Raw genomic sequence first — 27,562 nt, 5'->3', positions numbered from 1 at the left:
TTATATATATATATTTTTAAAAAGACATATAAAAATAAACCCTTGCACCCATCTGTTAATGAAAAATAAGCCCTAAAATAGCTTGAATGGTCAGGCTTAGACAAAGAAAGCAAGACATCTTATATATATATATTTTTAAAAAGACATATAAAAATAAACCCTTGCACCCATCTGTTAATGAAAAATAAGCCCTAAAATAGCTTGAATGGTCAGGCTTAGACAAAGAAAGCAAGACATCTGTATAAGCCTGCATCCTTTTTTCCTCAGTGAGGTTTTGCCTGTGGCACATGCAGTAGGAGAGGCCGTGCGCTGTGGTGGTGTGCCTAGGGGACATGTGGTGGTCTAACGCTTCTTTGCTCACCGTCGCTCACTCTTCTCCTGCGTGACTTGGTGGTTTGGTGCTCCTGCGCTCTCCCAGCTGTTCTGAGGTCATGGCTTAGAGCAAATGTGCTGCTTTGAGGCAAGAGGAGTACAGGCAGCTGCTTGTAGCGCTGTAAAGTTTCCCCTGGTGGAGCGGTGGGACATACTAAGAAGCGAGCATGTCGTCTTCCAGAATATTAGATACTGTGTCAAGGCTTTAAATCCCCGTTATATTTATTGCGTTTATGTGTAATCTATAATACTTGTTGTGAAATGCTGTAGAGGATAGTAGTTTCTTTTGAAAGCAGGGATACCTACCGTTAGTCAAACTGGATGTCTTTGTTATAAGGCTTATTACCAAGAAAATCATGTGTTTTATGTTGCATAGGAAAGAAACTCAGTGCCTACCTGTGTATAGTCATACCTGAGTAGGTGAAATATTCTGGTTTATTGAGTCACCTTCCAAACGGTAGCAAAATGCCTTGTTTTGTTTGTTCTTTATGTACAGAGCAGTTTGCCTAGGGCCTGGAGAACAGTTGGGGCACAAGGGAGGAGGTGAATTCCACATACTGCCTCTGGCTGGTGAGATGCTCATGAGGCACCCAGTCGCTTTGTGTTTCTGTGCTCCCATTTCCCAGTTAATAATAATGAAGGTAGAGTTTTTAGTTTTTTTGAAGGTATTTCTTTCAGGGAAAAATAGCTAACAGTACCTCATTCTTATAACACTGGAGAAATTTAGAATTCTTTTTTTTAATTAAAATTGTGCTAGGAATTGTGCGAGGAAAGTAAAAATACAAAGGAAAACAGAACAAGACCCCTGATCAATGAGAATAATTCTTCCTCTAATGTAATTTTTTTAGGCCAAACAGAAGATGTGATCATGCTCCTGAATTTTGGGGTTGATCCCACTGTTCCAGATGCACGGTCAAGATATGTCATGGATATCTTGAAAAAGAACAAAAACTTCAATGCTGTAAAAGCAGTCAGCAATCAAATTGAGAAACACACTTCCTCTGAGAAACAGACAGGTACTACATGGACTGTGTGCTTTTCCTGTTTTAAAATTATATCCTTTAGATACAAAACGGTTTTATTTAGACTTGATAACAGTAGGTGGTTTTTATGTAACTTTTCCTCCGAGTTGTCACCCTGATCTCCTGTCAGTCAATGATGAACGTTTTCTCTTTGCCTGAAGGTGACAGCTGTCCAACTGATGTTCTTAGGATATCATGCAATGAGTAACTACAAGTTGCTCTAAGCTACTATAAGCCACTGTTTTTTTTTCTTTTAGCTCTCCCTTAACATGGGGCTCCCTCTGCCATAGAAACCACTTCTTTTTGATGCTTTTTCAGTTTTAACCTTCACTTTATTTTTTTGGAAAATGAAACATTTTGTTAAATTATTGGTGGCATATTTAAAATGCTTTTAATAACGAAAAATATTGACCAAAAATAGAGAAGCTCTGAAATGATGAAAATGTGAGTGAAAAGTTGCAGTCATTTTTAGAAACAAAATAACATTTTAGTAAGAGCTCTTTGTTCACCAATTTTTAGCCGTCTTTGATCTATGTTGGTGCTATGCAGCTAAAACTCCTGTACTACGTGGAAAATTTTAACTTCTGCACATGTTAAGGGAGAAGAGTAGCAGAGCAGACTATCAAACTGAAACTACAAGAACCTCTCATAACCAAAACTGGGAAGCGAAAATGTAGTTGCAGTCTTGAAGTATGGGGAAAATTATAATGATATTTCTAGGCAGTTTGCAAAGGAACTGTTATCATACAGAAAGACATTGCCCATTACCTAAGTATGTCTTAAACTTGTAGGTATCATTTTGGTGTGGTGGGGTTTTTTTTGGTTTTGTTCTTTTCTTTTAAGAGGACAAGTTATTTTATGGCTGTATTTAAATGTCATTGAGGAATCAGACAAGCTCAGGACATCTGATTGAAGCTGTATGCTGAAAACATTACTGGTTTTAGTCATCTACTCTAAAAAATCTGAACAATGATATCACTGCAAGGCAGCAGTGTCCTGCCTGCATGCAGATCAACTTGTGAACTTATTAGAATTTTCAACCTCATGTGTTATGGTAAAGAGTGTATTTGATGAGTGCATCAAATATCCTTTGGGATAATAAATCCATCACCGGACTGACTTTGGCAGTAAGAGTTTCAGCCATCTGATTTTAACCTGCCACTACACATTTCTTAGAGCTCTGAGATATAACGTATTACAGTCTTGCCCTGAAAGTATGCCACTAAGGAACTGGATTTTCAATTTCTGTAATGTTTTGCAGGGGGGAATGAAAGCAGAGCCGTAGCTGATACAGATTCTCTTCTGGATGTTCTTGAACAGTTTGTCCAGTTCTACAGGTTTGAAAATGGAGCACATAATAAAAATGTATTGAAGGAAGATGTTGTTAAGCGATTTCTGAAACTGCTGTCTTCTGTGAAAGGTACAGTGAGCTCCCATTTCTCCCTTCACAAAACTTAATCGCTGTGATAAACGCATTTTATGCTAACATACAGTTTTTGCTCTTTTACCCTTCCATTTTTTCCCTGTTTCTGCGACTGATATTACTGGAACAATGTGCTTTTACTTATTTTTACTGTTGTGTTTTGCACTTAGAACCACCAGAATATGTACAAAAATCCAGTATGATGAATCAAAATGTTCAAAATTATTTGGCTGTCAGCATAAGGACAGAAAGATGCAAGTGTTGCATTTTGCTGTTCTGTACTTTGATTTTAATGAGTTCATTATTGTGAAATTAGTTTACAGTAAGATGGATTTTATTATGGGGCTTTGAGTGAGTTATGTTTTCTTGACTGTCTTGCAGAAATCCCTGAAGGGGTGGTTTGTAACATCTCCCAAGCCTGTGCTAACAGCTTCATGAAACAGTTGCTGGAGAAGCAAATGTGGGATAAAGTTTTGCTGCTGCTGACAGGGAAAGCCAGTGGGGAAGAGCCGTCAGGTGGAGGACTCTTCAAAAACTGCACGCTTTCAGATGTTGACATTGGCAACGTTATCCAACAGTGTGACAGATTGGATAAGCAAGTGCACCTCATAAGATGCTTGATTGAACGAGGAGGTGAAAACCTGTGCAATATTAATGTGTTATAAAAGATCCGGTATTTTATTTGCCATGTCTGGAGCAACATAGTTTCAGAAATACCAACGCATGTTTTTTGTGGCTCTGTGTAAGTGCAGCAGCTTGTTGGAGTGCAGTTCATTGGCTGCATCCGCTGTGTGCGACATGGGGAAGGTAGTAAGGCTACATGGGATGGAAGAGGTTTTTGAAATGAAATTTGGCTGTCAGGGATGGTAAAAGGTAAAGAGCCAAAGATAATTGTTGCTCCTTTGCTTGTAGTTTCTTTGTTTTTTAATTTCTGTCTTCAGCCACAATATTACCTTGGTAGAAACGGTAAGCCACAGTCTTTGGGTTCAGTCTGTTGTTATGTTACAAGTAATGGACTACTTCACTGATTTCAAAGGCATGACCAGGTGTCTGTCTTTTTTTTAGCTAGTATAGACATCATCTTTTTTATTCTTTTACATGAAGTTTATTCCTAGGATTACTCTGGCATTTTTCATTTCATCTCATAACTTGGTGTTAGCTATAAATTACGGGCACACCGTCCTGCTGCAGCCTTGTGAGTGCCAGAGGTGCAAGGAGACTTCTTGTTTCGGTCCGTGACTGACTGACTTGAAGATATGTTCTGGCCTTTCTCTCCTCCTGTCACAACAGGAGGACTGGTTGCTCAGCTTAATGGGAGATGAGAGGAGATTCTGAAGATTTTCTTTGTCAAAAACTCTTTAACAGATAGATATATGTAAAAAGCTGACCAAAAAAAAGTCACCTGCTCAGCAATCAGCGTGTGCCTTTATCTGTTTAGAACTTTCTGTAGTTTGCAGATCTGGCATATAAGATTAATGCCTGATATTTTCCTGTCCTTCACACCAGCTCTGCCAGATGGGATTGGAACCAGCTCTGAAACACCGCTGCAAATATGCCTCAAAAAGAATTATTTTGAACTGGTGTATTTGCTGCTGACCAAAGGTGCAGATCCTCAGAATGTCTCCATTGCACAAGGAGATACTCCTTTGCATGCCGCCGTTTCCATCTGTTTAAATAGTAGAGGTAAGGCTTTTGTGTGCCCAGACCTAGGGGACACAGAGAGCTCTAGTACATGTGCACCGTTTGTTTTCACAGCAGCTCTTGAAGACATCCCCATTTCCTACCTCTCCAGCCCCCTGCCCCTTCTGCTGCTGTTTCCTGATGTGATAGCAGAAGCGCCAGATCAGGACGTCTGACCGTGTCTCAGCCCCCAAAGTTTGCAGGCCAGAGGATACACACCAGGCTTTGTTAAGCTGATGTGTTGTCCTTTCTGGTTGCAGTGGCTGGGACTGTGAGAGTTAAAGGCAGCTCAGGTGATGGGGGGAATCAAACAGCTGTAATGTCTCCGTCAGTTACTGTTTTGTGAATATACTCTTATTTAATCAAGCTGATTTGGAAAGGAGGGCTCGTCTTTGAAACCCTGTAAAATGTGTACTAGGTGGGAATGAAGTAAATGGGAAGGACCTAGGAAGAAACAAAGGTAAAGGCAGAGCAATGGCAGCAGGCTTTGAAGGAAATCCTACAGTGACATCTGAAATCTGTTTCCCAGTTTTTGTCCAGTCGTCAATCAAGCAAAGTTTTGTTCAGAGGAGGAGTGAGTGAGAGGACTGTAGGGCTTATGTAAAAATGTAGGAGATTAAGATAAACTATCAAATTAAGCTCCAAAGTCAGGCTTGATTTTAAATTAAGAAAAAAATGCATTTTTCAGTTGGAGGATTAAAATAATTAAAAATACTGAATTTATTCATTTTTAAAGCATAGAAGTTTCATTTAATAGCTTTATAGAGATTAAAAGCATAGCTAATACCAGTTGTAAATTTTAAATCAAAAAGTTAAGAAGTCCAATGATGATATCCTCTCTGAAGTATTTTCACCGCATGAAGTTTTTGAGGTGGAATTTCTTTACAATTATTTTGGTCACTATTTTACAGTTGGGAAAGAAATGTTTCACATGTATTATCTGGTTTAAATCACATCTATTATCTGGATTAAATCCAGAAAGCTGTAAAATATCTGCCTTCCCTAGGGAGGTATTGGACTAACCTTATTTTGTAGGAAGTTGCTCTAGGGACCTCAGATATCGGGAAATAATTGGATTTGCCACAGGTTATTTTAGTAAACAAAAATTATCTGGGGCAGGTTCCTTCTGGGTGGCATATTAAAGTGAACCAGGTGACCCCAGAGCAGTACCCAGAGCTGCTGCTTGTCCAGGTGACCTGTCACCAGCCTACCTTGGGTCGCAGTCAGGGCTGGTGTTGGAAGATAAACAAACCTGTCTGCACCTGGAGGTTAAAAAAGGAAGGAAACCGAGTGATGCTACAGGAACAATTGCAGCACTAGGGATTTCTAAAGCTTTGCTGCCATTGTATTGTTTTCCCTGAATATTAGAAAAGCTCAATTTTGGGCCATTTCAAATAAGCATGTTTTACAACCATGAAATGTAGATTATTTTTTTTCTTTTTGACAGCAAATTGATTTTCATCTAATAACTGCAGAAAAAGTGTTAAAAATTGTTGGCCTACAAAGCAGCCTTGTAAAGCAAATGTTTTTTTATTTGTTCTCTTGCTTTCAGACGGCGCTGGTTTAGACATCCTGAACTATCTACTTGATCTTTTTGCTTCAAGACCTTCTGACTTTCCATATCTTAATCCAAATGTACAAGATGAGAATGGAAATACAGTGATGCATGTTGTTTTTCAGAGAGGATTTTCAAAACAGGCTAAGAAAATAATGGAGTCATTGGCAAAATTTGATGTTAACTTTAGTATAAAAAACAAATTAGGAAGAGATGTGAGGCATAGAATTAAAAAAACTGACCCACTGCTACTTGCCTGGAATAATGCTGCACTGGAGAAAAAGAAGTACCGGCAGGATACAGCAGGGCAGTCGGTTAAAACATCTAAGCCGGTTCCAGCCTCTGAGATTTCACAGCCAAAGAGCACAGGGCGTTCTTCATCTGGGTCCTCATTAAAGGCACCGTCTGGCAAAGCAGCGCGTAATGATTTAAAAACCCCATGTTCTCTAAAGACAAAAAAAGATGAGTTAGCAAAGCAAGAAACAGAAAAAGTAAATAGCCCCTTAACGCTGCAGGAAAGTCTAGTGCAGGCAATCACAGCTTTAATTCATCAGTTGAAGTTGGGTGACACCCTGAGAAAGGATCATCCTCTGGTACAAAAGCCATCTTCAGCCCACACTAATTTGGAAAAGGGAAAAAGTGAGTCCTCGCAACCTTGTGCAAGCATAGCTTATCCTGAAGGAAAAGGGGATGGTTGGGAGAAAAGGAAGGGAGCAGAGGAATTCAGTATGGCCCTGCCTAATGGAGAGAAGGAAGAACCAGAGGAAGAGGAGGGGAAGATTCTGGATATTGAGCAATATGTGCAGGAGTTTGATAACATGACCTGGGAAATAGAGTGCACTCCTGAAATGCTGAAGACGTTGGGCAGCAAAGCTGTGCCTCATTATCTGAAAACTAAAACTATAATGACAATTAAGCAGCTTGGCAATGGGGAATGGAGAAGGGGCCTTCAGAAGCCACTGAAACACTTAAAAGCTGATATTCAGCTGTATGAAGCCAAGTTGGATAAAGGTGCAAGAATGATATGGGAACTTGCAATTGACTTTTCTCCTCGCTGCAGTGAGAGTGCAGAAAAGATCATGGAGACAGAACAGACAAGTCTTCCAGAAAAATCGGGTAGAGTTTACACGGAAATAATCAGAATTTGGGCCATTGTTCTCGACCACTGCAAGCTGAACCGTGTCTTAGATAATATATGTATTTCCTACAATCGTGGTTTATCCTGCATCTTGAGGAAAAAGCTCAAGGGCTTAAACAAAGGACATCAGGACCACAGTGCGATGACACAGAAGCGTATTCCACGTTGTTATGTTGAAGACCTCGAGGCAGAAAAGTCAAAAGAACGTACCATACCTGAGTATTTCCCTCCAGCCAGTGCAGCAGAATTGGAATACAATATAATGAAATTTCACAGCTTCAGTACTAACATGGCACTTAACATTATGAATGATGTACATTCTTCTGTTGAATACCCTTTCCGAGTTGGGGAGTTGGAGTATGCAGTAATTGATCTCAATCCAAAGCCCATGGAACCGATCATTTTAATTGGGAGAAGTGGGACAGGGAAGACGACTTGCTGCTTGTATAGACTTTGGAAGAAGTTCTGTTCGTACTGGGAAAACGCCACCTTGGCAAAAGGTCCTCTGCTGGAGAGGCAGACATGGCAGCAAAGACAGTGCAGTGAGGCTGAAGAACCTACGCTGGAGAAAGAAGAGAGTGAACTAAAACAGGACAGTGATGATTCAAGTGAGGATCAGGTGAATGACGAGCAAGACCAGGACAGTGAGGATGAAAGTGTTCCTGTGGGCACAGCTGACCCAGAAATGAATTCATGTGATGACCATGAAGACCAAATGTGTAGCACGGAAGCATCGAACAGGCTGGAGCATCTGCATCAGATCTTCGTGACAAAAAATCCTGTCTTGTGCCAAGAAGTTCAGAAGAATTTCATTGAACTTAGCAAGTCTTCCAAGGTAACCAATCACTTCAAGCCTCTGGAGCCAAATGTTCACAAGCTACAAGACATTAAAGATGAAAATTTTCCGCTGTTTGTCACCTCCAAGCAGTTGTTGCTGTTACTGGATGCATCCATGCCTGACCCATTTTTTCCTAGAAACGAAGATGGAAGCCTTAAAAGAATCATTGTTGGTTGGAGTCCTCAGGAGGACTTGGTTGTACCAAACTGGCAAGACGAGGATGAAGAAGGTAATGTTGAAACAGAACATGGTGATGATGAAGGAGCTGCGGATACGTACTCTAGGGAAAGTGATCCTCGGACTTATGTGACTTACGATGTATTTGCAAATGAAATGTGGCCAAAAATGATAAAAGGTAAAAGCTTGTACAATCCAGCACTGGTTTGGAAAGAAATAAAATCATTTCTGAAAGGCTCTTTCGAGGCACTGAGTTGCTCTGGGGGTAAACTTACTGAGGAGCAGTACAAAAAGCTAGGCCGAAAGAGATCACCAAACTTCACGGAAGACAGGAGTGAGATCTATCGTCTGTTTTGTCTTTATCAGCAGATACGATCACAGAGAGGTTACTTCGATGAAGAAGATTTGCTGTATAATTTATCTCAAAGACTCTCAAAGCTTAGGGAGCTGCCATGGTCCATCCATGAGTTTTATGGTGATGAGATACAGGATTTCACCCAAGCTGAGCTAGCACTGTTAATGAAGTGCATCAATGACCCTAATGCCATGTTTCTAACTGGTGACACTGCCCAGAGCATAATGAAGGGAGTTGCTTTTCGTTTTAGTGATCTGAGGTCACTGTTTCATTACGCAAGCAAGAACTCCGTGAACAAGAAGCAGCGTGTTAGAAAACCAAAAAGAGTGTATCAGTTGTACCAAAACTACAGGTCCCATTCAGGTAGAGTAACAAATTTTTTTATGTTCTAAGCCTGTGCTCTTCAGGTGTTACTAATGATTGAAGTTTTGTACTGGCTAATTCAAAGTGTCTTTAAATGGCCTGTTTTTTTAGGAGATCAGATGGTCAGCTCTTTCTGACATGCAAATTCTGTAGTTTGACATCTCAACTGGGAAACCAAGAATGAACGTTTTTTAAATTGTCATTTTTTGAACACTCATGCTTGCTGCATGTTTTGACTGTATTTGAAGGAAAACGTAACAAATAATCATACCCATTTCTGTTGTCATGTCCCCAGATCGCTACACTTTGCAGCATTGGTGTGCTACTTCTGCTTTTCTTATTTGTTTCTCATTTATGACCTTTGTTTTGTGAGGATGCTGCTGAGCCTTTGTAGCATGCTTTCTGATCTTTAGAGGCCCAAGAGTGAGGTCCACTCAAAATGACAGAAACATAAAGTGGACCTTGCAGATTCTGACTTCTCTGACTTGGGTTTCTGTTATGATATTTCTTGATTTCAAAGCTCTAACAAAATCTTTTAAAAGTGTGTTTGTGAGAGAGTGTGAGACAGTCAGACTGAAGTTTAAAATCTGTATTTTGCTTATTACAGGTATTCTCCGTTTAGCATCTGGAGTGGTTGATTTGCTTCAGCATTATTTCCCAGAATCTTTTGATCGGCTTCCTAAAGACTGCGGTCTTTTTGATGGACCAAAACCTACAGTCTTGGAGTCCTGCAGTGTTAGTGATCTAGCAATTCTGCTGAGGGGCAACAAAAGGAAAACACAACCCATTGAATTTGGAGCACATCAGGTTTGCTTTTCTTAGGTATACGGCTTTTTGCAGATTCTTCCAGCTCTGGTGGTAAATCACCATTTTGTATGGACTGCCCACAACTTTCTTTTTTAAGCCCTTGTATCTCACTGATAAATTACGCTTTTTAAATTTAGAAACCTTTATTGTGTTCATTTCTGTTTCTTCTTAATATGTGTCTGGCTCTTTCTGTTCCTTTTTTGCATCAGGCGTTACCTGTCCCGTTCCTTTCTAACTCCAAATTTTCTTACACCAGATCTACAACTGTCTGCACATACCATACATTTGTCAGTCTTCTCGTGGCAGCTTTGTGACCTTTTTTGCGGAGTGTGCTGGAATGTCTGTGTTCAGTGTTGTGTGGTTTTGAGAAGGCTCTTGCATTATCGTGACATGTTTGTATGCTTTCTGTATGCAGCTAGTATTTTTTTTTTTTGCTTCCTAATATGTTCTTTTTATTAATGTATTTTATGACAGGTGGTATTAGTGGCAAATGAAACTGCAAAGGAGAAGATACCTGAGGAACTTAGTTTAGCACTTGTACTGACAGTTTATGAAGCAAAGGGCTTGGAATTTGATGATGTACTCCTTTACAACTTTTTCACAGACTCAGAGGTATTTAATTCTTAACCATTTTCTGCATTTTTTCTTAAGTCTTGATTTTACATGTGGCCTAATTGGCTTTCCATCTGGGGAAGGATTCCCTGTTTCCTCTGAAGATGGGTGGCTTCATCAGAGTAGAAAACAGGGCTCATAGGTTTATGAATTGAGACCATCTTCCATTAGTGCTGCATTTTCCTTCAGATTGGCTGTTGCAGTTTAAGGGAGAGCTTTGAGGCTTACACAGCAGTGCACGGATGTGCACAGACACACACTTCTGCTGCATACCAAGACTACTCTGCTACCTTACAGCATGTCCCTCCTGGCTGCTCCTGTTCAGGTCAGAGCAGTTGGTGGAGGGACACTCCATCACCCTCTCATACTCTTTACCTAGTACTGGAGTTCCAGGTCCCAAAAAAGCACCTTAGACACCCTGCTTTGCATTACCTCAGAATTGTAAAACAGTTATCTTTAGAATCAAATAGTGTCTGTATGTTTTTGGGGGTGGGTAGGGACAACCATGCTCTGTAGCCATCCACAGCTTAGCTCCAGAAAACTCATTTTCCTCTAGCTCAGGAGTTGTCAGGAAACTTGGGAAGGTCTCACAGTCTATAGCAGAGACCATCACCTGTAGAATGGTCTCAGATAAAGAAGACTTTCTTTTCTGGAGGTGCTGTGTTTTCTATTTCTTATGTACTCCCTTTTCCCCCTTTATGGTTTTCCAGGGAGCTCAGGCCCTGTCTCTCCAGGGTTTCCTGTAACTCCAGACGTGGCAGGGGTGCAGTCCTCGCAGCTTCTTGCAAAGAGCTATCAACCACAGCAGCCTCGCGGTTGTTGCTGCAGCATCACCGAGCCCCCAGCTAGGCAGTAGGCAGCATCCTTACGGAACATGCCTGCGGAGACTCGACAATGCCCACGACTGAGTTGCTCTGCAATTAAATATTCAGTGTGAACATTTCTGTTGCAGATGCCCTCTGCCTATAGCCCTCAAAACAGTGTTTAGATGTGGTTTTCAGCAGATGAAAACCACAGGAAAACTGAGTGCAGCTTGCTGGTGGCTCTTTCATAGAGGGTAGTGGACATTATGCAGTGAGGGCAGTGAGTCTGCCTGTTGCGGTGTTAGGGTTTGTAGGAGAGTTCTCAACGCTAGGACTAAACCTTGAGCCTTGTCCATGGTGAGGGTGTAACCCGATTTCCTCCTTTCCCCATAGATGCACCATCCATTGCAGGGGTGTATCTTCAAGTTTAGCTGAAAATTTATAGTCTACCCAAGGAAGTTTTCATGTTTAATATCAAATTTACTTATTTGATATATTAGGCATAGCATATGATTTGAATTTAGAAGAGTGATACAGCAGTATCCTGAAATCACAAGACAAGCATAATATAACAATGGTAATATACAGCGGAATTACAATACAAACATGATTCCCATTAGCGGTCCCTATGTGCTCCACCATCATGATGCTGGGCGTCCCCAGTCCCTGGGAAGTAGTACATAGCATGAAGCCAGCTCAAGGTAGTTGCACTCTTCCAGATTTGTTTTGTTTATTGCTCGGTTTTCACGCACTCTGAGCTGAGCTATGTATTCACTTTCCCCCATGTTGATCTGGGCGGCTCAGGAGGACATTACTCTCTACTAGTGGAGTCATCGTCCCTGGAGGTGTTCAAAAAGCGTTTAGATGCGGTACTTCAAGACATGGTTTAGTGGACATGGTGGCATCAGGTATATGGTTGGACTTGATGATCTTTGAGGTCTCTTCCAACCATAATGATTCTATGATTCTATTTCAGGGAACGTTGTTTATTTGGCTTGATGACCGCCTGGTGCAGACATGTATCTCAAACAAAGGTTTCTCTCCAATCCCACTTGCGTTGAGAGGAAGCTCAGCTTTCTTGATGAAAATTGGTGGTTATTCTTCACATTCTTCCCTGAGATAATATTTTTTCCCACTCATCTCCTCTGAGCCTTCTTCAGCTGTGGGGGTGCATTGGTCGATCACAACATATGACCTTATCTTTTGCATATGTGGGCAGTCGTGATTGCTGCATACAAGTAAACCTCATTCTCTTGACATTTTAGGCTAGCAAAGAATGGAAGATAATTTCTTCTTATACTCCTGATTCAGATGTGGAAGTAGGAAGCAAATTGCTAATTGAAATGCCTTTGGAGGATGCTACTGGTACGCAGAAAAGAAATCCTTTTAATGTAGAAATGTACAAGGTGAGTTTTTCATAACATTGGGACTAGGAAAGATAAACTAAATTCTTAAATCTTAGAAGTAGGGAAATTTCTTCAAGAAATCCTTTCATCCTGTAATTCCATGTTTATTGGGGTTGCTTTATCTTTCTGGTAGTTGTTCACATTTGTAAAATACAATCTTGATTTTGAAAGATAAGAGGTTTTTTGGTGTCATGGTTTAACAGTTTGATAAGAGAACAAAAACTACGTGTAATAGACTTTTAGGTATATGTACAGAACAGCTGTGGTTAAAGCAAATAGCAAATCAGCTTGTCAATATTTATTATTTAGTCTGGTTTCAGATCGGTGTCACTACCTTAAAATTAAGGAAACTTCTTAGAATCTAGTAAGTCAGATATTTGCAGGATTGTATGGTAAAAAAATGGGTAATTATATGTGCAAGTGTTTAGAAGGAAAATGGACTGTCACACCTGTAGCTGCTAGATTTGCTGTAGCAGTAGTTGCAGGCAAATTAGCTGCACAATGGCTTATGTAATTGAAAAATCACATATTTAATATTTAGACTTGCTTACTTAACGATACTTTCTTGTTTGTTATTCTGTGTGTATTTGCTGTTTCCTTATAACTGCAGAGTATGTATCTTTCTAACAATTTAGCTCATCTGGCATTTCATTTATTTCATTTTATTTTGACATGTTGCTTTTTTTTGTTTTGGTTCTGCTTCAGATGCTGAATGGAGAACTAAAGCAATTGTATACTGCCATTACAAGAGCCAGGGTCAATCTTTGGATCTTCGATGAAGACAGTGATAAACGGGCTCCAGCTTTCAAGTATTTCATCAAAAAAGAATTTGTTCAGGTTGTCAAAACAGATGAAAAGAAAGGTGAAGTGATCTTAAAACTTTCTTTAAAGACTGTCTAACCGGACATGCTTTCTTGCTTTTAGGCTGTGTAGTAAAGAAGGTGAAATTCCTTGGTCCCTCAAACAGTATGCATTGATAACTGCCTTTGCAAATTTCCACTGATTTCGGTGGGTCTTCTTTCTTTTGGCTCTAAAAATCAGTTGTATATGTTAATACATAACTTCATTGCTCCTTCATTAGTGCAAGTTTTCCTGCTGTCGCAGGAGAATAGGCAGAGATCCCTTGGGCAGATCTGATCTAGTAGTTAGTTTACTGAGTTTTAACCAGTAAATTTAGGAATGCAAAATATTTAATAAGTACAGATGGATTGGTGGTCAATACTCTACTATTTACTACACTTAAAATTTGTATCCTATACTAAGATTATCACGTAAGCTTACTATACGTATCTTAAACAATACATGCATGCAAAAATGCCACTTACCAACCCCTCAATGTCTGGTGTCAGGCGGGGGATCTCTCAGCCTCGAGGGGTAACCTTGAGAGGTGTGAGTCCCTACTCAAGGGGAGATCACTGCCCCTCAGCCAGCTGCTGTGGAGGGAGAGCTCAACAGACCTTGATGGCTGCAGATATTTATAGCGTAAAGTGGTTGATTTGTAGTCAGATTTTCTGCTGTTTATACAGTTTCAGCTGCTTACCAGCCCAGTCTCCATCCAAACCGTTTTTTTGGTTTTGGTGTTGTGTTCTTACTGACAGCCTCACACAATAGGGTTCACTTTGGTTAGGGATACTTGCTGAGCATCTGCCTGAACCAAAGTTCAGTTAGTTCAAACAGGAGCAGTGCATCTGTCACACCTGCACAGTAATGAAGGCTGTTCACGGAAAACCATCCCAGCTAAAGGAGATTTATCAAGTGAAAGAATTTGGTTTCTGTAAAGACAGTGGATTTACTCAAAGTTTTGTCCCAAAAACAAGCATGGTTTCTAAGGACTTCCAGAACCAAACCCAACTTGTTGATTTTCAGTGCTGATTGAGAGGGGTAAAATGTGTTTAAGTCATAGTTACCATTACTGGTGTGAGCACAAATCATTAGGAGTTTGGAACATTGTGAGATGTTAATGCTTAATTTTGCTACATGATAAGTGGTTTCTGTGGTTTATCCATTCTAACATAAAATGATTACCCTTGACCTTCTAGACTTAGATGACAGCATGTTCGCTAAAACTTCTACTCCAGAAGAATGGATTGCACAGGGAGACTACTATGCTAAACATCAGTTCTGGGAGGTAGGAGCATGTGTTTGTCTGAAATAATGATTCTTGTCTATTCTGAAACCTTTTTTTTTTTTTTTTCCCCTTTGCATCTATAAAGTCATTTGTAAACCTTCAGTTGCTCTGTAGCAGTCTGTCTTAGCTTGTGGTTTGTAGTTGTGTAGGTGTCTACTTGTAAACGACTTGCAAGAAATAAGCAGAGAGAGCAAGCCTATTGTCTGTAATCTTAAATTCACTACTCAGAAATTTGCGGTCCAAGGGAAAAACATTTTAACATGCCAAAACGAAAGATGGTTGCAAAAAGCAATTATTAGCAACAAATGGAATTGACTGGAATTTATGAATCTATACCACGTGCTTGACAATATCATTACACACTACTGTAGGAAGATGAAAACATTTCTTGGAAGTATGTTGATTTGGGTGATGATCTCAGAGCCCTTTTATGGTTTTTTGTACAGTAATTAGGGATGGATACAAAACACACATTAAGGAACAGCATGTAAGAACCAAAGGAGTGCTAAGAGAACTGCAGAAAGAGTAGCAAAATGATGGTTTCATTCCCTTCCTATTTAAAGAACATGGAGATTTTACAGTCTTTTATTTCCTAAATTGGTAGTTAATACAATCCAGATATGCGACGACAGTTAACGGAATGGAAGCAAAACCCAGCAAGGACGACAACACTGATGAATTATTCTACAAGGAATTAAGGGATATCTGTAGATCAACTGCCCTTGTCATTATGGGTGATTTTAACTTCCCAGACATCAACTGGGAATATCGTACAGCGGACACAAAACAGGTCCAGGAAGTTTCTGGAGCATGTTGAAGATAACTTCTTGGTGCAGGTACTAAGGGAGCCAACTAGGAAAGGTGCTCTCCTAGGTTTGTTGTTTGTAAACAAAGAGGGACTCGTGGCCAAAGCAGTGATTGGTGGCTGTCTTGGTCACAGTGACCACGAAATAGTTGAGTTTCAAATCATTGGCGATAGGAGAAAAACTGCCAGCAAAACTTCGACCCTGGCTATGAGAAGAGCAGACTTTGGGCTGCTGAAGGAGCTAGTTAGTAAGGTCTCTTTGGAATCTGCTTTTGAAGATGTTGGGGTCCATGAATGCTGGTCGCTTTTTAAGAGCCATCCCTTATGAGCACAGGAGCGGGCAATTCCAAAGTGTTAGAAGTCAAGCAAGTGGGGCAGAAGGCCGGCTTGGCTGAGCAGGGGTCTTCTTCAAGATCTTAGGCAGAAAAGGAAAGCGTATGGACATTGGAAGCAAGGACAGATGACATGAGAGGGCTACGGAGATGCGGTTTGCCACTGTAGGGAGAAAATTTGTGTGGCCAAAGCTCGATTAGAGTTCAAACTGGCCAGCACTGTGAAGGACAACAAAAGAGCCTTTTTTTTTTAAAAAAATACGTTAACAGTGAAAGGAGTATCAGAGGTAACATTGGTCCATTGCTCGATGAGGTCAGTCACCTCACAAATAGGGACGCAGACAAAGCAGAGGCGTTTAATGCCTTTTTGCCTCTGTCTTTAACACCGGCAATGGGCCCTGGGACCCCCAGAGCCCTATTAGGCCATCATTCAAATGGCATGTGCTCTTTGTTCTATCAGCCTACCAGGACTTTTGCTTTCACTACTTCCATGTAAAACATTGTAATTAAAATTCTAATTGTGATAGCCTGATGTGGACTGACTTTAAAGCTTTTCTTTTTGTCCTAAAAATATACTGCAGTGTTTTACCTTTTCCTTCTTCCAGGCACCTTGCCAGTCTCTCTGTTTTCCATTACAGTGACTGCAAAATTAAGTATTGCTTTTATGTGGTAAGCCATGGGCTGGATGCACATGTGTGAATGCTGTGTATGATTTCACCCCAGGTGGCAGCCAAATGTTACCAAAAGGGAGGAGCAGCTGAGAAGTCAAAACTGGCCCTGGCACATGATGCTGTTCTCAAAGTGCACTCAAAGAAAAGCAGCCCCAGGTGAGTGTAAACGCAGATGAGGTAGTCTCATTCTGCGGTGCCAGACCTCCTGAGTGTGGGCAGGGGGAGGTTCCCACCACAGGTGTGGGACTGGACTGGAGACGTGGGAGAACCATGCAGGTGAGGTGTCTTCACATCTTTGTCTGTGGATGGGAAAAGTGATGTAAGAAATTGGAAAGTCTGACATGGCTCTAACAGGATCTGGGGCACTGCTGCCTTTGGGGAGTAGGGGAAGCAGTTGTACGCCATAGGCTGTCCAAACCAAATGTGGCCCTTGAAAGGGCTTACTGGTTATGTGAGAGAAAAGCAACAGGATTTGCATGACCTCCAGAGGCTTTATATTCTGAGATATGTGTAGAAGAGCATATGCCATCAGCAGTGCTCAACTCCAGTTGATTCCACTGCATGTTCACTTAACAAAGAAGAAGGAATGGTGGTGTACATTGGGCAAGAAAAGCTGCTGACAAAAAGTGAGCTTTGAGGTAAAATTAGTGTTAGAGTCACTCTAAACCTAAACAAGCAGAACTAGGTCTGAACCAAAGGGCACTTTTAAAGGGACAGATTTTGCGGTGAATCATTTAGTTCATGCTGTTAGCTGGGCAAAATATCTCAAGGGTTTGACAGGGGAGAAAGTTTGCAGTTCCCTGAAGAGGCTGAAAAACTGTTTTGGACTTGTCTCATTTGAGACAGGAAAAAACTTTGTGGGAAGGACTGTAGACCTAAGTGAATTAATTCCTCTTCAGGCTGGAGAGGCCAAAAACTGGCAGTGATAGCAGAGTGGATAAGGAATGACCAGAGCAGAGGAAGCTAGCACTGAAGGGAGAAGGGGGAGGGTCTGGAGAAATGTTATTACTGGAGTTAATCAAGGTTTTACCTTTACCTGTTTTGTATCCGTGGCCCTGGCTAGAAGTATAAGGATACTCATAAAATGTCGTGATCATTGCGAATTTGTTGATGGGACTGAAAAAAGTGTTTTCAGTTGGCTGTAAGCTGGGGTGCTTGCCAACTGGATCAAATCTGAGGAGAAGAAATTGGGTATATTAGGATATGTTAAGTTGACAGAACATATGTAATAATGAAGCTGTGAAAGTGGCAGGTTTTTTTAGTAGAAGTGTTAATGCTGGAGTACAAAACATAAGTAAGATTCCTGCGTGCTCTGTAATATGAAATGGTCTGTATGGTTCTGATCCTCCAGGCTCAAGAATGATGAACTTAGGCTAGATCTGGGAAGAAAACAGACATGCTGCAATGATACTAGAAAGGCTGGGCTTGTTTAGTTACACAGAACAAAGGCTGAGGGCACATTTGATTGTTGTCTTTAATGGCCTTGGGGCTAAACAGCAGAAAGGAAGAAGGAGCAAGGTAAGCTAGAAAGGAGAATCAGCACAAAACCACAGTGTACCTTAGTTTGAGAATTAAAAAAAAAAACCAACAAAAAAAAGGCTTTTTCCTTCCAAGCAGTGAGATTCTGGAACAGACTTCTGGACAGAACAGTGTCAGACCAAAATATAACCAGTTGTAAGGTGATACCTCATCAGGTTACGTATGGAGAAGAACATAGGATGTCACGGTTGGTTGGATTCAATGACAGATCATGTCATTCTAAACTTTTGGATGTAAGTGGTGATTTTTCTCTTACTTTCTACAGGGAAAAACAGATGGAATATATGGCATTGGCTAAAACTTACTTGGAATGTGGAGAACCAAAACTAGCACTAAAATGTCTGTTTCAATCGAAGGAGTTCCGGCTTTGTGCAGAACTGTGTAAAAAGTTAGGAAAGGTATCTAAACTATCTAAACTATCCTCTCCTTGTCACTTTTCTTTTCCTACAGCTTTTTATCCACTCATATTACTCATAAAGTAATAGTATTTTTCTGTGACATGGTAGTAGCTGAACTGAAACAGCTCTTTAAGTTGGGCCGTTCAGGAGGAAGCGTTTGTCACAGAACAGCCAGAAGAGGAAAGAAGAGGACAATGATGCAGTTATGCAGTCTAGGTTTATTTCTTTGGCTTTCCTCAAATGTCACCATCAGTCATTTCTGCTTTGCAGTTGAAAGTTAATGAATGGCTGATTTCATGAAACTTACGCTGTTACTTCATTCAGTACTCTGATGATACTGAAACGTCACTGACTACAGCCACCTAAACGGAACCTTCAAATTTGCAAGGATTAACTAATGTACTAACAATGATCTTCTACGTGTATGAGGATATTTAACTTTTTTTTCTTTGCAGTGCATTTCCACTAAAAGATTGTAAAGTAATTGTTCCCAAATATTTAAAGTTTAAGACATAAGGTTAGGGTTCCCATTCTGCATCCATAACTGTTTTAATTTAATCTTGTTGATTCTGAGAAATTTGCAAGTTAGCAGAAGTGTGTGGGGTGGTATTTTACAACAGGCAGAGCTGGGTGAATAAAAAGTACTTTGGAAATCGTGTATAATACCTTTAATTTACATTCTAGTTTTTCGGACACAAATATTTTGAAGTTTTTTTAAAATCTGTTCAGTTTTAGTGATGGTTACTTTAATTTGTATTTGATTACATTCAGACACTTTAATTACATTTTATTAAAGTGTGCTTCTCTATGGGACATCTGCATGATGGAATTACTAAATTTATTCCATTCATGTAGTTTTGACTGTTTAGAGCGCCTCAGTTTCATTACCGACTTCTGCATTGCAGATGAAAGATGCTGCAGTTTACTATCAGAAAAGCCAGTGCTACAAAGAAGCATCTGAATGTTACGAACAAATTGAGGAGTTTGATCTGGCTGTTAAAATGTATTGTCAGGAAGAACTCTATGAAGAAGCAGCAAAGGCAGTTGAAAGGTATGTATTCCAAGATGGTGTTGGAATATAATTCTCTTTTCCATTTCCAAATTCAGCATAATACAGCTGGCTCACCATAAGATTTTCACAAGAGTTTTGGCTGGTGACTTTGTTTCATAAGAAGTTAAATTAACTTTGTCAGAATTCTCACTTGGGTAACGATAACAGAGTGAAAACATTCTACTGCATTCACAGCTGGAGCAGTGACTAGCTTAATTTTCCTGGCAATTTCTCTTTCAGCCAGTTCTCTGAACTAGGTTCTTAGGGTAAATATGACAAAAACATCTAATAGAAGTATTAAATACTTCTCTTTTAAGAGTGACCTAGTAATGGATTTAGCCACGTAGTCACTGTCTTCTGTAGGAATATAACCATTAGATGTATGGTATATAATGCAGCAGTTTTTGTGGCAAATGAACTGTTTGTCTTTCAAAATCTGTAACTTAAGAGCAAAGAATAGTAATTTAAATGAGCAGCTTGTGCTGCCTCTCTGACAGATTCCTGGTCCCGGTCTCCGAGGTGAACTTTTCCATACCATCTCCCCGGTGCTGGCTCAGGGCAGCTAAGACATGCCTCACACTGTCTTGATAAACTGATTTTATTAGTATCTTTTTGACAGAACTTTGCATCTGGCACCATCCCTGTGACCTCATTAGCACATTCTTGCGTAAACAGTTCATTTATTGGCCATGCCTTTCATTACACCTAAATTGATTGAAGACTTTTAAAGAATATATACACCAGTTAGAATTCCAGCAAGGTCTGCAGTTACACACCTTCACTGAAATCCTTTGTGATGTACCTTTAATAATGGTAACTGGTTTTGGAAGGATTAAAGCTTGTTTAATATGTAGAGATACTTTGATCAAAAAGTTCAAGCATTAAAGATACCTTACCACCTAACAATTTTTTTCGATCAGTCTCCCCAAATCATTCATGCAAATTCATTAGCATAGGTACAAGAATCTGCACTCCCACATTTATCATGAAAAAGATGATAATGAAAGGCTAATGATCATTTACTCACCTGTCAGGAAAAAATTACTTATTCTCAGCATGCAGGAGAGAATACTTTTGCAAGACCGGCTCAGGGGATATCTTACTAATTTCACATCAGCCAATAATAATTATTAACTGAGTGTTTTAAAGTGCATGTTTTGAAAGATGCAACCAGGTACTTTGCTCAGGCACGCAATAAGCAGCGAAGTATATGTAGATACATATGACAGAACTGAGAGAGTTCTCTAAACTGATCTGTTTATGTAAATTTTACAGAATATTATCTATATTGGCCTGTGGAGAATTCATTGAAATTTGCATTTATTTCATTCTGGCTTCTGTTCATGTAAACAACCCATTCTATATTGAGCCTTACTTTAATAAAAAAAAGATTATCACTGGCAAAATGTGATTAAAATAATTTGTACTGTGATTTGACAGCATGGAGAAAAATTCACTAATTCAAAATTTCACTTGTGATCTTGTTTGTACCATAAGTTTTAATGAACTTGCTTCAAACAGCCTTATGTTGTAACTAAACTCTTTCTGTAGATCTTTTAAGATGATATGATCGTTTTTTCGCATACCACTTGAAACAGTTGGCCTTTTTGAAGGAAGGGTTTCTGAGGGCAGCTATTTGTATAATGTTTTAGGGGCTTTTTAAGAATTTTCTGTCTAGGTTAGCCATCTATGGTAGTAAATTCATGTATCTATTATTTCAGATATGAAGAGATGTTAAGTACAAAAGGACAAATGGTTTCCAAACTCTCATGTACAGCAAATCAGTTGTATTTGGAAGCAGCTGCAAAGTACCTGAGTATGAACAGAACTGAGGAAATGATGCAAGTCCTCTCAAAACTTGATATAGAGGATCAGCTTGAGTTTCTGAAGTCTCGTGGATGCTTGCGCCAAACAGCAGACTTACTGAAAAGGGAAGGTCGAGAGGAAGAAGCTGCAAAATTAATGAAACAACATGGGTTTGCTCTGGAAGCAGCCAACCTCACAGCTATAAAAGAGTTTCGTGCATCGTGTTTGCTTGCTGCGGCACGTGCTGGTGTGACTCGCTCTTCGGAATCAGACCTGGTGGACATGGAGGCCATCCTAAGAGAAGCCCTCAAACTTTGTGAACAAACTGACCAGAAGTCTGGCATTGCTGAGGCTGTGTTTTTGCAGGGAGCTCTGAAGGGAGACTTCACAAAGCTGAGCAACGCATACTGTCAGTTCCTATCTCTGAATCATTCTGCTGGTGCAGTTGAAGCTCTCTTTGCATTATCTCGCTGCAGCACCCCTGCATGGCATAACATCCTCTTCATGGCAATGCGTGGCTTAATAGCTCTTCTGAACCTGGTTAAAGGTTTGAAGAAAGCAGCCACCAACGCCGAGAAAGATATGGTGAAGTCATGCTTTGCCTATTTTGGGATTGTTCCCACAGGTGACAGTTGCCAGGTATCTCAAAATGAAGCTGAACCCATTCTCAAGTTTTTGTCAGACAAGTCAAGTCTAAAAGAGAGGAAGACAAAAGGTGATTTCTCGGTAAGCACAGAGGAGGTAAAATCAGCTTTGATGCAGCACTTGTTAAGCAGGTTATGCTCTATCACGCGTGAGTTACTGAACAAGCATTACCCTGGTATTTGTATGAAGTTCATTGTTGGCTTAAACTGTGAAGCTAAAACCTGTAAGGATTACCATAAGCCCTTGTTGCGCCATGAAGCAAAGACAATATTTCAGTGTAAAATGCATCTGGTGGCAATAAACGGACTGCTGCTGGAAGCCACACACACCTTCCCTAAAGAACTACTGAATCAGTGCAAAAGCTTTGATGACATTTTGACTGCTGACAAATATGCATCGTGTAAAGCCCTCCTAGAAATGTTTTTTCCTGATCATTTTCATTTGAGAATACTGTCTGAGAACCCAAAAGCATGCAAAGAAATACTGCAGTTCAGTAACATTATTTCCAAACCCTGTAGAACGCTGTTGAAGGAGTACATCACATTTAAGTTTAAAAGCGAAGACACTGCAGCCAGAAGAGAATCAACTGACTTGTGGCTAAGTGCCATGCAAGTGTTCATCTTATCTTCGGGATATCCTGAAGAATTTGAGAAACTTCTTTATAAGGAAGAGGATGATTATAACAAAGAGCTAAACTTTGCTTTGCCAAATGCAAAAAACTCCCCAAAGAGTAAAGGAGGAAAGGCCAAAGGAATACAGGGCAGACACGGTATGTTACTACCTGACAAAAATGCCCAAAATGCAGGAGGAACGCACTTGTGCTTCATTCGACTTCTTGAAAATTCACTTGAGCAGTTCTATGTTCATAAGAACCCGGAAAACTGTAAAAGGTTTTTTTTCCGTTTTATGAATGTCCTGGTCAAGAAATGCACAAGATACCTGATCCCAAGCATCGGAAATACAGTGATGTTGTTGGAATTCCAGTTTATTCTCTGTTGTGCTGTCCTGATGCGTCTCTCCAAGAACAGCACTGTCTGCTTTCCAAAGAGTTACATTGCTCTCATTCATTACTGGGAGTTTTTGTTTAGAAGCAAGGACCATAACAAAGATCTTAGAGACACATTTTCTATTATACAGGAGTATAAACCAAGGGACATATGTGTGGCTGTACAGAATTTCAGATTTCATCTCTGTTATCTAGCAGAAGTTTTGTGTGGAGTTCGTGGAGAGTTTAATGTCCTTGTGGATGCATTTGAGAATCCTGACTACATAACTTCAGGGGAGGCTGAGCGGACTGTAGTGCTCTGCTTAGTGATGTTACTGAATGCTGACCAAGTGCAGAATTCTAAATATAAATCCCTCTTATGCTATCACTTTCCTAAAATCAAGATGATGCTGAAATCAATGAGAAAAGACTCTCCCTCTAAAGTGCCTGAAAGATTGCTAAGGGTTGTGGAACATGTGAGTGACGCTACACATGTAAGAGAAGTCGCTGCAGGCCTGCAGGAGCTGCTGACGGAGCGAGATGCAGAGTACTTGGTTGACTGCCGATGGAGGTGGGACTCTGTGTATGCTCAGGGGCATCCACCCATACGGGGCATCCTGTATGAAACCGTAAACCTCGAAAGGTTTACGACCTCTTTGGATAAGACCGAATATGCTGATGAGCTAGAAGAAGAACTTGAAAGCGTTCATTGCTTAGAGGATCAAAAGGATCCCCTGGAAGTCATTGCGCTCAGCAAGCAACAGAAGCAAGAGCAGAAGGCATCTGCTCAACGCCAGCTGCGTCGTGTCTTCCATTTCGTTTCTCTATGCGTGAGGTGGAAAAGGAAGGCCTGCTCCAAAGCTGAGTCTGTTGCAATGGAAGGAGAGGAATTTTTGTCAGAGATCTTCAAAAAAGCAGATATTGACCAAACCCAGTGTGACCTCTGTGGAGTCAGATTTATCCAGAGCTCTGAGAATTATTTCAGCCGGTCAGAAATCATGGAGGGAGACGCTTCTGAAACTGTGACACCAACAGAGATCAGCGGGGAAGAAAAGTTGCATGCAGAAGGAAATGCAATTTCTGTGGCCAGTGAGGCTTGCACAGAGCACAGAAACACAGATAAACACAGACATAATAGTACTGCCTACAAACAGTACGCCGACTTTTTCAGGAGAAAGATAGATCCAATAATATATGACGGACTGAAAGTAGTGGAGTCCATTACAGAAAAGACTTACACCCGAGACCAGTTAGCATATAAAGAAGGTTCCAACTTATGCCAGAGAAAAATCAAAGAGAACATTAAGAAGATCTCAGATGCAGTTGAGGAAATCTATGAAAGAAAAGCCTGGGCTAAAGGTAGGACCTTTCCAGTTTTCTTTTAAACAATTTAATAAGTCATTTGTGGCCAAACTTCTAGACTTCTAGCTTTGTGAAAGCTCCATTTGAAAATCTTAACGTAGTCAAGAGAAAGGTATTTCCAGGTATTTCAGGTAGCTGAGGAAAAGAAGAACTGAAACAGTTGAAAATATTAAAAAATACATTCTCACCTCTTCCGAACACAAAGTAATACATCAGATAGTACAGGTGAAGTGAACAGTGGTGAATTTTAGTAAATAGTAAAGTGAATTTTAACTACATGATCAGATGTGCTGGGTTCCCTGAATTTATAGTGTCTTACAGCAGCTTGTTACATTAGACCAGGTAATCTTTACTAATTTTTCTACTGGTTCCTACTTATTTAGTTCTGCCAGCCATAGTAATTTGCTTATGCAGAGGTAGACTGTTAGGAGTACTTGGAGTCTTTGGTTAAGAATATCTCTGACTAGTCTGCCCTTTAACTTGTAATTTTGCTAGGGCTGAACAAAAGTGGATACTTAACTACAAATCTGTGGGGTGTCAGGCACTCAAAGGCAACCTGGTATTATAAAGTCCAGTAAATTATAGTACTTAAGAGAGAAATATTTTGATATTCGGGGTTTTTTTCCCCTCCTTATATGCTTAAGACTTTATTCTGTGCTGATTTTTGCAGGCAAAATTGAGTCACTGAATGAGTCGCCTAGGAGCAAAATTGTTTGGGGTACTTGCTGTGGGAAAGTGACATCTTAAATCAAAACATTGGTACTGGCTTTAGTTACAGAAATCCACCAACCCTGTCAAGTTGTCACTTTGCCTGTGATGTCTGACAGTAACGAAAACTGTAATATTTGATATGTTCGTCAGCTCTGATCAGTGAAATACATGAAATTTGTAACTGAATGTTAGGTTGTGGTCTTCATGTGGAAGCTTTATCTTTACCTCTAGTGGAAAGATTTTACACATGGATGAAGTCCATAAAGTTTTGCTCGTTATTTAGTTAGCTTTCTGCTCAATGAACCATGGTAGTGATGAATATGCTAGATGTAGTAGGCTTAATTAGGTAATAGTTGATTTTGTTATGACAATTGCTTGATGAATGTTACCTTGTGCTTCCACTCAGTGAAAATATATTTACAGAAATTATTTGCCTTTGAGATTACTTTTCCTTCACTTTATAAGAAGCATTTTTCAAGTTCTTAATGGTGCTGTTAAGCAAGGGCTGCAACATCTCAGGTCCATCTTTCACTTTGACTTGTGTAATTTTAGAGGGATGATGAAAGCCAGAAACTTTAATACCCAAAACTAGATAAACCAGAATGTTTTCAGGAGTTTCAGGTGTACCTTAGAAAGAACAGCACAAGGATGGAGAGCTTCTCCTCTGATCGTGCTAGCAATGTTGATTGGAAGGGGGAGTAATACGTACAGCATCTTCATCCCCAGTAGTATATTTGCCTGCACGCGAGATCACTGGTGACTGAGACTTCTTGCTTTGCAGCAGCATCAAACAACACAGCTCTGTGTAACTTTGTTTTGTGCTTAGCTTTTAGCTGCTCTCTGTCTCACAGCTAGTGTTCTTACAGATTGTTAATTGTGCTTCATTTCAGCTGAAGAGATAATAACCAACCATGCCAACAAATTGCTTGCCACCATTGATGAGGCTCGTAAGTGGCTGAAGAAAATGGACTCTCATAGGATAAAAGAAGGTGGTATGTTTTCAAATGACAAAGGTTTCTGTGTCCCCTAGAGGACACCGTTCGGTCTCTTAGCGTCACTTTAGTCTCCAAGTTAGCAGTGTTGTGGATATTCACTTACCCTCTAGGCAACAAGAAACGCGCACCTCCATGGGAGCACTCTGGAAAACATGATTTAACTGATCTTTCCTCAGTGGCACTTTAAAACCCAGTGTGAGCCTTGCAACTGGTTACAGGGTGGGCAGAATGGAGCAAGCCTCCTCCCCAGCCCGCAGCGGATCCCAGCCTGCGTAAAGTACGCATGTGTTTGTGCGCCCAGGCACACACGAGTGCACGCGTAACTGTGGTTCAAGTGCAGTCTTCAGGATAGAGACTTGGGCAGGAGGCAGCGACAGAAGACAAGCTATCTTCATCTGCACCAAAAAGATGGTGCTGTTCCTTAACTCTGCTGCAGCAGTGCATTTTTGGGCAGTGTGGACCCAAGTTCTTGGAAACCAGCTTCCTAATTAGAAAACTAATTCTTAGCTTGCTTTTAGGAGTTCTGTGGAAAAATATTATATGCAGTTGGTTTCCTTTAGTTTTCACTTCTGTTTCACTTTGTTTCACACCAAAAGTAACGTACATTGATGCCGTTGCATCTGAGGACAAGTTTAAGACTTCATTGTGCCTATGTGTATGTTCAGGTTTAAGCACATATTCCAAGAAAGATACAGTTAATAAGCCTCCATGGGAGTGCTCTCATAGTCTCACAGGCAACATTGTAGTTTGTCTTTGAAGTCAGTAAGCAAGTGTATTGTCTGCTGAAACTGAACCTTGAGAGAGGAGAGACATACTTCTTAAAAAAGTCAAAAGCAATAACAATGGAAACAGATTTTCAGTGTAAAAATTAATTACTGGTGCAGCAAGTGGCTTAGCAGTCTCTGCTTCCTAGCAGAGCTCTTAGGCACATTGTCATATTAAGCCCAATACTTCTTAAACATGATTATACACATATGAAGGTATATTGCTGACATACAAAATAGCAGTGACATAGCTTGTCATACTATTAAGAGGAAAAGGTGTTGGGGTTTTCCATTCTGCATTAATTTCTTGTTTTTAATATAGGCTTTGTGCATGATACAGACTTGGAAAATGAAGTGGAAGATGAAAGCATGGCTTTTGAAGAACTTGTCTATAAAAAACCCTCAAGAAAAAAAGGAAGATGTGGGAAGTGGTAATTAGAAAAAAATACGCAGGTGGCTATTCTGTCCTCTTAACAATCTAATTTTAGAATTAAAAAATCGTTGAAAAGAAAAATAGAGGCATGGAATCAGAAATGGGAAGAGTCTGAAGAAAAAGAGCAACTTATGCTGGTTTTTTTATCACTTGTATTATGTCAGAAGAATTACCTATGTGGCGATGATGTAAGTGTTAAAACCTGTGACAGGACAAATTTCCTTTCAAACCTATGTGGTAGCTTGAAAGTAACAAAAAGCCAAAGACACAAACATGCAGGAAAAAATAGTGATGTTTCTGCCTTCTCTCAGGGTTATTTTTCCACTCAGTCTTCTTTTTCTTCTTCCCTGTTAATTTACATCATCGTTCTTCTGAGCTGGAGTACT

The 27,562-nt window shown here is 40.2% G+C and overlaps 1 protein-coding gene across 1 annotated transcript; it reads left to right on the top strand.

The window, feature by feature from the left end:
* Positions 1 to 1,220: 1,220 nt before the first annotated feature.
* Positions 1,221 to 27,229, top strand: TRANK1 (tetratricopeptide repeat and ankyrin repeat containing 1; the record flags this gene model as incomplete). Its single annotated transcript, XM_009702431.1, has 16 exons — positions 1,221 to 1,388; positions 2,656 to 2,814; positions 3,199 to 3,450; positions 4,324 to 4,500; positions 6,050 to 8,923; positions 9,531 to 9,730; positions 10,205 to 10,342; positions 12,411 to 12,551; positions 13,257 to 13,413; positions 14,591 to 14,679; positions 16,540 to 16,643; positions 18,292 to 18,424; positions 19,330 to 19,475; positions 21,197 to 24,270; positions 25,875 to 25,976; positions 27,066 to 27,229. Coding segments are annotated over 16 exons (8,027 nt in total), but the record flags the coding sequence as incomplete, so codon positions are not given.
* Positions 27,230 to 27,562: the final 333 nt, after the last annotated feature.

Source organism: Cariama cristata, unplaced genomic scaffold (genome assembly GCF_000690535.1).
Source record: "Cariama cristata isolate BGI_N322 unplaced genomic scaffold, ASM69053v1 scaffold11456, whole genome shotgun sequence".
Taxonomy (NCBI): domain Eukaryota; kingdom Metazoa; phylum Chordata; class Aves; order Cariamiformes; family Cariamidae; genus Cariama; species Cariama cristata.
This window is presented reverse-complemented; position numbering and strand designations above follow the sequence as displayed.